The 11758-nt window shown below is 33.6% G+C and overlaps 1 protein-coding gene across 1 annotated transcript; it reads right to left on the bottom strand.

The window, feature by feature from the left end:
- Window positions 1-603: 603 nt before the first annotated feature.
- On the bottom strand, window positions 604-8140 carry LOC145562883 (ATP-citrate synthase beta chain protein 1). Its single transcript, XM_081623302.1, has 17 exons — window positions 7922-8140; window positions 6630-6748; window positions 6432-6534; window positions 5421-5486; window positions 5217-5340; window positions 4973-5107; window positions 4806-4866; window positions 4647-4723; window positions 3089-3244; window positions 2868-2996; window positions 2628-2760; window positions 2389-2516; window positions 2085-2190; window positions 1884-1960; window positions 1729-1799; window positions 1285-1569; window positions 604-1067 (listed from the first exon to the last, which is right to left on the bottom strand). The coding sequence occupies exons 2-17, from the start codon at window positions 6727-6729 to the stop codon at window positions 992-994; spliced, it is 1827 nt and encodes a 608-aa protein (XP_081479428.1). The 5' UTR covers window positions 6730-6748; window positions 7922-8140; the 3' UTR covers window positions 604-991.
- Window positions 8141-11758: the final 3618 nt, after the last annotated feature.

The following is an 11758-nucleotide window of genomic DNA, read 5'->3' as shown; positions in this document are numbered from 1 at the left end:
TATAACAACTTTAGATTACCTTATCTTACTCAATAATAACTTTTCCTTGTCCCCCCCCCCCTAAAAAAAAAAAAACTACATATGATATTTTGAGGTTAAAGATGTTGTCATGTCAATAGAAGAATCTAATTAGTTGTTTAGTCGTATTCTGTGATTCTGATATGTTTGTGTCATTTGTTCTTTAACATTATATATTTTTAGTAACTTTGCCTACAGAATTATCATCCTGTGGTTTTATATGATTTTTATTTAACATATAAAAAAAGAATTAATTTCAATTAGAGCAATAAAAGAAATAAAAAATCATGCTTTTTCTATGTTCATTTTTAGAAAAGGTTACAAACAAGGTGACACTAATTGTGATTACTGATTTGAAAGGAAGGGAGTACTAAACAATTGAAGCTCTACATTTAGTGAAATAACTTAAAATCAGGAAAAATACTATCTTCATTTCTTATTATAATACCCCTTTATTGCACATAACTAGAAATATGATAAGTTTAGGAAAAATAATGCAACTAATATAATTAAAGTTCAGTAAAATATAAGGTGTCCTAACCTGATTTTCATAATATTTGGTAGTTTTGACTACAAACGAAATAGTACTTGTCACTTTAAATTTCCATTATTTGCTATTAGTCACTACAAAACAACAAAGTGTCAATCCTTTATCACATAATCTAAAAGAAAGACGTATATTATGAGAAGGGATTCAATTCAAAAGAATGGAGGATGAATATCGGGTTACAATCTAAGAATCCCTTGAGACTTCAAGTAAAAAGTCCAAATTTGGGAATAATCAGTACATACAATACTATATAAAAAAAATTTAAAAAAAAAAAAAAAAGGTAAAGATTTCCTGAAATGCAAAAACCTAAAATCACCCCAGAGCAGAACATAATGAAAAAGAATGATTGAAGAAAGCAGTTTGTTTTGTGTAGAGAACTTCCTCCCAAGGATACACATCCGGCCCCTGCTATCAGGAACCACTTCATTTTGTGTAAAGAACATCCTCCCATGGGTGGCGGTATAGTGGCTGCTTCAATCTCTTCTGGTCAAAGGTGTGCCTGGATTCCCAATGATACCATCAGTTTCATGTCATATAATTCCAAATCTTAATCAATAATGCTCTTTACTTAAGAACTAATGCAAAGACATATAATCGTATATTTATTTGTAGAAGAAACCACAAATGTAACTACGTAAGACATGTAACTAACAGATGTAACTGACCCAGATAACAGGTCAATTGGAAGATGGACCAAATGGAAAAAAAGAACTTACCCAATCAGACCAATTGAACGTGCCAACACGAAGAGTCCATTCAGATAACCAATTCCAACAATCTCATCAATCTCTTGTTTTGTGAACATTCCACTGCCAGATAGGAGATCCAGGAAGAGTGACCCAATAGCACCATCTACATTAAGAACCAAGTTGTTGGCCTTTGAAAGGGTGTAGGTCTCAACTTGAACAGCATATTCCATGTATTTGACAGAGGGAAAATGTGTACGAGCAAATTCCTGCAAGAGCTCTACTCTCTTGTCTCTGTTGTCCCCTCTCTTGATCCTGTTCCAAAACAACACAGAAATTTCAGGAAGCTCCACAATAAGCGCACACGTAAATTTAAGTATGGATGATAAAATAAAGATGAAAATTAAAAAGCATTGACTCTCATGTCAATCATATAGAACTTAAGAAGGGTAAAGCAATTAAAAATGCCCTTACCTGTGGCCAATTCCGGGAACACGAATGCCCTTCTTCTTCATACTCTCGACAAACTCATAGGCAGTCAAATTCTGGAAAGAAAAAACAAAACAATCTCAGACTCAGAGTTACAACAAGATAAGACCGATACAGCCACTAACGCCCATGAAACCTACCCGGTCATATGCATCCTTGAAGTATCGTGCAGCATCATCAATAGCCCCACCAAATCGAGGTCCAATGGTAAGCAAACCTAGCAGTGGATTTTCAACTCACTCATTCAGTATTTATTCGCTACATAAGCTGCAATCAATGTCTTCAAACTAAATGCAAATTGCAAACACCATGATGAACCATATAAGAGTGGATCATATTACCTGCAACAAGACTAGAAACAAGGTCCTTTCCAGCTCTTGCTGTTACAATTGTGTTGTGAGCACCAGACACACATGGACCATGGTCGGCACACAACATAACACAAATCTAAAAACAAAACAAACATAGTAGTAAGTCACAAATAAGGACTTAGCTTTCATAAGAAAACAGGATAATACCCTCCAGAAAACTTGTACACTTTGCAATTAGTAAATCATCATGTTTTAACACACAAATTCCAAAATGAACAACCTTTTTGGGATGTTGAGAGTATGAAGAAACATAAGAATCAATTTATACACTGACCTCAATAAAATGAGTACAGTAACGAGGAAGACTACGCTTAAACCACAACAGAGAAATGACATCGCCAACACCAAAGCCCTGCTCAATGATAGAAGACATAGGAACACCAGCATAGCATGGTTCCTCGCCTAAGAAAACAAATATACAACAACATAGAACATCAGACCAAAGTGCAATTGAGTTTTTCCAAACTACAGAGCATTTCAATACTTGGTGAGAATTTAAGTGATGCGACATACCTCGGTCATCAGAGATGGTGGAGATAATGTGAGTTGGAGCACGGACTTTTCCACTCTTAATTGCTGAGTTAAGATCCTCGGGTATTTGTGGAGGTGTGAATTCTTTCACTGGTGCAATCTTGCCCTCTTCAGCCTACCGTGGGGATAGCAAATGTAGTAATTTAGTATGGGAAGAATAACAGGAAGATAAAGGCATTTTACAACGGAATAAAAAACAATTATGAATTGTGAAAGCCTAACCAATTGGTCAAAAGTCTGCTTGATAGCACCCTCAAATGCTTCGTAAGAGTCAGGAACAGCAGCTCCAGCTTCTCTCAATGCTTGATTTTTTGCTTGGGCAGACTCCATTTCACCACCACTTTTTGCACCCTAATGTAACAAAGTATGTCATAAGTAATCTAGCTGTGCTTTATTTATCTAATGTGCTGTAAGATCAATTTGATATTCAAACAGGAACTCACAGCATGGCCAAATTGTACTTCTGATTTAAAGAGCCTTGCACAGGTTCCACTGACCCAAGCAACAACTGGCTTACTTATTTTCCCCTGCTTCAGGGCTTCAACAAGGGAGTACTCATCTCGTCCACCCAACTCTCCAAGTACAACAATCATCTTAATCTGCATGGTAAAGGGACAGAGTCAACAACTAGAAAACGCAAGCAGCAGTTCAGCACAAGTGCACATACAATTTATAATGCATATTAAATCGATACAAGAGCATAGAGATGAGTTAGAAGCAGCAAGACTTCAAAACCAAGTGTAATTGACCCCATTTTCTTTAATTAATTGTTGTGAAGACACTTATGAGAAAGAAGTTGCTTTGTGGTGTTATCATATATGAACTACGTCTTTACCAGGGCTACTGGCGGATTAACTTTTGTGTATTCAGGTTACTGAAATCAAGCAGCTATGTTAAAGCCTTTCTGGGATCTCTGACCAAAGAAAGATATTTATGGATAAGGTGGTTCCAAGTGTACTATCACAAATCAAGATGTATATCAAATGAGGGTGCCTAATAATTTATCATGTAAGGAAGATTTAAAATGCTAGGAAGCACATTGCAATCAGTTGAACGTTATAGTATTACTGCTTAGCGAGAGTGAATTTACCAAATGGCTGCATTAATAAGATTATATGGGCAAATAATCACTTGCAGTCTGTTGGACAATGGAGTATATCGCTTAGAGAGTAAATTTTCAAAATGGCAGCATAAATAAGATTGTAAGGGAAGGCAAGTGGATACTGTGCCTTGGAGGTCTATATATGTGTAAATGGAGTAACTACAAGGGCCGACTTTATTTCATGGCTTGTGTTGTGGGATAGCATAAGTAGAAAGTACAAAGTGCAGGTTACACAAGATAATTATTTAAAGTGATCCTTGTTTTGAATTCATTCCTTTATCCCCCCCCCCCCCCCCAAAAAAAAAAAAACCCCTTCCAAAACATAATGACCCTATCATTATCTCCAAATACACAAGTTTGGCTCGGCCAAAGAATGGTCAAGCGAACACGACTCAAGCTTGAACTCAACACAGACCCATAAGGCAAACAAACAGAGCTGAGCTAACCTTATTTTGGCTTAATAAGCTCATAAGCAGCTCAAATTTCATCAAAGAATAAATGAGATAATATACATGAATAAGAAAAAAAAAATTAATTTCACAACATGCTTTGAAGGATATCAAGATAATAGAGAAAAATCAACAACAGCTATGTGGCAATCTGAAAAGTACTTGATATGCTGCAACTATTACTCAAGCTCAAGTTCGTGTTGCAAGAGCAGATCCAAAATTTTCTAATTTCGACAAGCTAGAGCTTGACTTGAACTCAAGTCAGTACTATTGCAAGACAAGCCAAGCTGACTTTAGCTCTGCTCAAGTTGTCGCCCTGGTAGGGGTGACTTCTATTGATTATGCTACATCTAAGAAAGCAATAGAGATTAAAGCTTTTCAACTGAACAAGCAGGTATAACAAGGATGCAACTCTTCACATAAAGATGTATAAATAATTTATTTTGGTACCTGTGGGATATTGTTAAACCTCAAAACATGATCTGAGAGAGTTGATCCAGGAAACACATCTCCTCCAATGGCAATACCTAAGAGAGAGTTTAAATACGTTTAGTTGAAGTCTATGAGCTATGAAATGAACATGGAAAAAATGTTAAGAGAATTAAATACCCTCATATAGTCCGTCGGTTACACGTGCAATTGTATTATACAATTCATTAGACATGCCACCCTGCACAGTGAAAATTGATCATGGAACTTTAAACTAAGGCCAGAACATAAAGCTGTACTATCAAGAACCTTGGAACTGCACAGATGAAACTTTTCAAGCCACTTACCGATTTAGAAACAAATCCAACAGATCCAGGCCTGTAAAGCTTGCACTGGATAATGTTGTCAATTGTCCCAGCAGTGTCACCAATCTTGAAGGCTCCAGCTTGGATACCTCCAACAGTAGCAGGACCAATAACAATCTTAAGCCCCAAACAATAAACGAAACATATTAGTAGCTGGATCTTATGCAGAATAATCATGATAGTAGAGGAGATATAAACTTTATGAGCCAAAAAAGTATGATGTTACCTTATTGTTGGCCCGAGCAAATGCGATCAACTGCTTGGTGTCCGACTCAGGAACACCTTCGGCGATAATGGCAATCACTCTAATGGTTGGCTGTTTCAATGCTGACATGGAAGAAGCAGCCGCACTACAGTTCAAAAGAGAAAGTGAGACTACAACTCAATCATTGAACATTTAAAGAGACACAGATGAGGAACTGAAATTAACCTTCTATAAGAAGCAAAATTGATAAAGACATCAGCGGTAGGATGTGCAGCACAAGCTGCTTCAATGCTGCAAAAAATAAAGGAAATCCAAATAAGCCAACAAAGGATAAGGAATTTTGTTCACTTCCATTCAGAGTCTCAGATCAACAAAAGCCACAATGTCAGAACTTCATCAGTATTTATTGGACAGCCATGTGACAAACGGATACATCAAATCAAAGAGCCAAAAAAAAAAAAAGAACAGTAAACAAAAGTCCTTACATGTTGGAAAATACAATGACTCGTAGCCACATGACGCTGCTAATGAATTCACCAACTGATATGTTCCTCGATTCAAGTTTGAGAATTAATCACCAAAAAAAGTCCACATCCATGAAATATCCTACCCACATCATATATTCTATGTTTCAAGTCTGATAATGACCGTGCTTTGACCCTAATCAATAATCAAGTCTGATGGGACAACTAAAATACAACTCTCGATACAAAGTAAACAGTTGCTGGTTTTTAATGTCATATAATCAATTAATTATATTACCATGATCGTATAACTAGAATCTAGTCAGCGGAAGCCTAAGAAGTCATACTTTATGTCGAAGTTGTAAGTCTTTAGAAAAACAGCGATCATATACATTGATTTAAATTTAGTATAAAAGCATAATAAACCAGGCATTTTACAAAAGGATGCTTTTCCATGAAGCTAAACCCTTGAACTTTTCCACTTTTTGATTCACTAAACTCTCATTTTCAAGGATGTGACTACAAACCATCCTTAACAACCTATACTAATACCGATTTTCAAATTTAGCAATTTCTTCATGAAGCTGTTATACCCTTGAACCTTTCCACTTTTATTTACTAAACTCTCATTTTCAAGGATGTGACTATTGACCACCCTTGACCAACTATACTGATCATCAAAATTCAGCAATACCGCTATGAAGATAATATTCAAAAATCATAACCAATTTTATTCCAATAGTGTGTATATATGAGTGGCAAGAACACATACGTGGAATGTACTGGGATGGCAATTTCTTCCTGACCAAAGAACAATTTCTGAAATCCCTCAGCACCAGGATTGATAATTCCAGCAACAGATGGTGTTTCTCTCCCTATGCAAAGGAATAATTTACATTAGAACAATCATTCAAAAACAGATCTCTCCCTCTACAGAGAACATAATAAAGGAATAAGGGACTATAAATACCGCAGAGGAAATCAAAATCGAGCATGCGCTGGATAGGAAGTTGTTTATAATTATAAAATAGTGCTTGTGTAGTCTTCGAGAATATCTGACCGGTGGCCATGTTGCAGTTTCAACCAGGCCTGAAAACAGACAAGATCATTAATGCGGTAATAACTACAGATCCAACAGCAAATTCTTACATCATCCAACAAGAGAAGAAAAGAATACTACATTTCAGACAAAATGAAACCAAAATTATTTATGACCATCAAAGTACACTCATTCTTGAGATTGTCATGACTCGTGAGAATGCTAAAATTAAAAATGACAACTTTCCAATTTAACAATATGTCTAGTTTTCTACTACCACTCAAAAATTATAAATTTGCACTATCCCTACAATTAATCCGGATCCCACATCTTATCTGGGTTTCCTAACGAAAGAACAGAGCTTAACTTGCAAAGTTGCACTTTTCTTATGCAATTATCCCCCTTCAAAATATGGTTTGTCATCTATTCACGAGACAATCATTTCATACTGAAATTAATAACAGCATTTGTTAGTTCTACAAATTCTAGACTCTCAAAAGAGTTACTTCCCCTAGATTAAAAGCTCATAGATCAAAATCCCAAGGTGTATCATCGCAAATTGACCAATCATAAAGAGCTTAGAAGGCCAATCAAAAGAACATCTATAAAGAACATAAACTGCAAGAACAACAATACCCAACAAATTCATGAACAAATACACCATAACTTAATATTGTATACTATAAGATCTTAATACAATGTACAATATTACATACGATCACAACCCAATAACTTCATTAACATAAAAATGTACAGAGTACATTATAGATTTGATCTCAACTAGCTTAGTCAATCAAAGTCCCTAGGATTAAAACCCAAAACCCGAGATCAAATCCCGTCTACATTATCATACAACACAAACACACACTGATTAAAAACTCTTAAAACCTCGAAACTCACTCCTCAACAAAGGATCATACACAAATCACAGAAGCTATTAAGAAATTAGAACCAAAACAGACACATCAAATTAATCGATAGTACCTAAAAATCAAGGCAAATGTAGGTGAACAAACACATAACAGATCTCCAACTACTTAATTTCTAAATTACGCAAAACAATCATGAATTCATGTGACCTAACTAACTACAACCAAAGCCAAAAATCTAGATCTGAGATGAAATCATACAATTAGGTGAGCCGAAATCAAATGAATTTGACGAATTAATAGCATAAAAAAGGCGGAATTTAAGATGAGAAATAAATGGGAGAAAAATCAAACCTGGATCAAGGGGGAAAAACGAGGAGAGAGAAAATGAGAGGAAGAAAACAAAGTAGAGTAGTGTTGTTGGAAATTGAGAATGGTAGATTAGTGATTTATAGTCGTTGAAGAGAGAGAAAATTAATTCGATTTGGTTATATTTTTCTGACCAGCGACCAGTTGAGGAGTGAGGAATGGATGATGAACGGGGAGAACGAGGGAAATCTCTTGTGTTTTTATTTACTTGTACGTACTCAACATTTGGGGTTGCGAAGCTTATTTATACTCTTTATGTAGTTAAATATTTTGGAAAATAATCGTCTTTTTATTGTTTGGTTGATCATAAGAAATGTAAGATTGAATTGATGATGGCGTAAAAATTATATCCATTAATCTAAATTAATTTTGTTGATTTAGTTGATTAAATTACCAAATGCATCTTTCAGCTTAATCCACCCACAAAAAGAGAATGTCTGCAATTGTTGTTCGGATACGAAGTATGAGTATCAATTACGATCATTGAAAATTGGCAACAAAATAACCACAACTTTTAACTTAATCCACCCCTGAATGAGGAAGAATGTTCGCAATTGTTATTCAAGTATGAAGTATCATTTACAAATTAGCAAAAAATGGCAACAAGATTAATAGGTTTTGTATGGATAATCTCAATAGCTTGTGCATGACGTGGACACTTTACTCGAAAGTTCGATATTGCTTACGTTGTGATGAAATATCGCTAATTAAAATAGCTCTTTATTATTGATATCTTGATGATATTTTTTTCTATAAAGTACTCACTTAAGAATTAATAATTTATATTAGAATAATGATTATTTACACAACCCATAATTAAACCATTTCAAGCATCCCATGCACAAACTTGTATATATAAAGAGTAAAAGGTCGGTGAAAATTTAAAATAAATCAATATTATGTTTCACCGATATATGCATGCATAATTATTTATTTATTTATTTATACTTATTTTTTTTTTGGTCACACAACCTAAACTAAAATCAATTAAATAATGTATTAGTTAATCCTATAAAGTACAATTCTAATAAGTGTATGATATCTCCAAAACTCATTTACACAAAAAAAAAGGAAAGGAAAATTTTTTTATTGCGAAAGACATTTTATATGATCGTGAACCAAATATTAATTGATTATGAATACCGGTCAATGTCAGAGTAGTTGATAAAATTTGATACGTATGTAAGCACTCTTGAATCTTAATAAACATTACTTACGGAGGTTAATGCATGTATGATTTTGTCGTACATCCTAAATCACAATCATTTTGAAAAATGTAGTAAATAAAATGGTTAGTTGCATGAATTTATCATATGTAAATATTCAGTTACATAAGCAAACTTTGAACCATAATCAAGTTGAAGCCATCAACCATGAACAGATTTTACTTAAAATAGTGAAAATTTTGAAGAACAAGTAACTAAAGCTCTGAATTATCTGGTGCAAATTTTTACTGTACTATTCATGTCAGAATTTTGGCATCCTGAGATAAGTTTTAATTTTAATTTTTAAAAATAAATATCACGTGGCAGATGGTACTAGTACTACATGATGTGGTAGTTAGCTCACAAGCTTGAGATACAAATTTTGATTGTCTCATTTGTCGGAGTTCAAGACTTGCCCAAGAGAAGAATTTTGGTGTGCGCAGGGCCGTTGGCACTGGGGTAGGTGAATCGTAGGGTTATAAACTTATAACTTATGATTGCGACTATTTTCTGAAAAAAATTTATGCTTGCTAAATCTCATTTTACATGTTTTAATCGATTTAATAATCCTTACATATATTGTAATGGTTAAACGGAACAAATACGAGAAGGGTTATATGGTTACTACTTTCATTCTAATTTTGTTGCTTTATAATAAGCACGAGATTTTATGCAAATGAAAAAGTAAATACTCCGTGGTATAAGTACATAGTACGAAGGATTGGAGTAGATTAGTGTAGTATCTAAATTCAAGAAAAATAGAAGAGAGGAAAATTGTTGAGTAATAAGAAAATGAAGCATAAAAATTGAAACACTCCAAAACCCAGATAAAAAAATGGAGATGTAAAGTTTGTGTATTTCTTAAATGAGGCAAGTACTAATATTTAGAAGAAAAAAGAAAAGATAGTACGAAGTAAAAAGGCTAATGAAGCATGCATAATAAAGAAGTAGAAAGATCAATGAATAACAGAGCGGCTAAATGGATAATGATATATGTAGCCTTTAAGGTTATATATAAATATTAAATATGTTTTCTAAAATGGAAATAAGTCGGGAATTCATGACATAGGTCTGTTCATATTTACTTAATTTCAGTTTAGTTCAGCTCCAATCAATTAAGTTTAGCTTCAATCTGTTCAGTTCAATTCAGCTCCTAATTTTCCTCTCTCATAAAATATTCAGTTCAGCTCAGTTCAGTTCAGTTCAATTAAGCTCCAATCAGTTGAGTTCTGTTCAGCTCTAATCAGCTCAATTCAGCTTAGTTCAGTAAATGTGAACAAACTCATAATCACGCGCAGATCGGTGTAATTAATGTTAATTTATCCTCAATCTTTTCATTTTTAACTTCTTCCTTCATTTTCCATTTCATAAAACTAAACACAATTTTAGACTTCAATATTCCAAAAATTATTCCAACTTTAATTCACTTGAAAATTCTCAATTCTCTAAGAGGTTTTCACAATTCATTGCAGACAACTATAAAACCGATTTGTTTATATATTTGGATCAAAAGGTTTTGTTTTATTTATATTTTATTTTTAATTAAGACGGAAAATTAAATTAAAAGGATACATCTAATATAATAATGTTCCGTATTTGATCTCTTATACGAGTTATACCATTTTCAATTTCTATATTGTCATGAATCTCATGATCACCATGATTTGAAAATGTCTAAGAAAACTACGTGCTTGCATGTCTTTTTCCTTTACGATTCTATTGTCACTATATATTTACAAAGTATGAAATTAAAGAACATTAAATCAGAGCATTAATTTTGACGACAAATTGTAGCATGCATGCTTGCATTTCCTTCATTCATATTTAATTTTTTCGTTCATAAGTTCTAGCCTAGACGTCTAGCAATTGTAATACGACTATACGAGACTTAAACAGGATTTTCTTGCGATGTAAGTTAATGTCACAAATTCACAAATGATATAATTTTCCCTAGCAATGATATATGTACGTCGTAACTATATGCTTCGAATATAAGATGATTATAATCATATATTTGGATATAAATTAATTTGTTAGCTACTCAGTTTCACATCATTGGTAATGAATACTTAATCTCGTAATCTTCTTTCAAGTTACATCACACATACTTTTAAGGTTTTATGTATGCGATGATAATTATATCATTTTATTTTGTGTAGCTCTATATGTTGTTAATATAGGTTTTGTGGTTCATTTACATGCATACACATATTATAAATTGATAATTATGATGATTACTAGATCTTTTGTAAACTTGTATATTATATTTTTTTTTGTTGGTAAGGAACCTGTATACTATATAATCGAATATAAACTATCTTTTAATGAAAATTATAGTGGTCTTTTAAAATATAATTACCATAATGTTTTAATAATAATGTAGTTCAACATTTTAGGTATAAAATAGTATTATCAACATTTTAGGTATAAACAGAACGTTTTGCGTGAGACCGGACTCACGTGAGTCCGGGCTCATTAATTAAAAAGGCGCGGGCCTGACCAACCCGACCAAAGCCCGCGCGCCATTTTATAAATTTTCTTAATTTTTTCGTTTTCATCATTTTAATCATTTTCATAAAATTTCGAGCGCCGTCATTCACTGAAATTCAACCACTTC

This window comes from Chenopodium album, chromosome 10, assembly GCF_948465745.1.
Source record: "Chenopodium album chromosome 10, dcCheAlbu1.1, whole genome shotgun sequence".
In the NCBI taxonomy this organism is placed as follows: domain Eukaryota; kingdom Viridiplantae; phylum Streptophyta; class Magnoliopsida; order Caryophyllales; family Amaranthaceae; genus Chenopodium; species Chenopodium album.
Note: the sequence above shows the minus strand (reverse complement) of the source record. Positions and strands in the feature narration are given on the sequence as shown.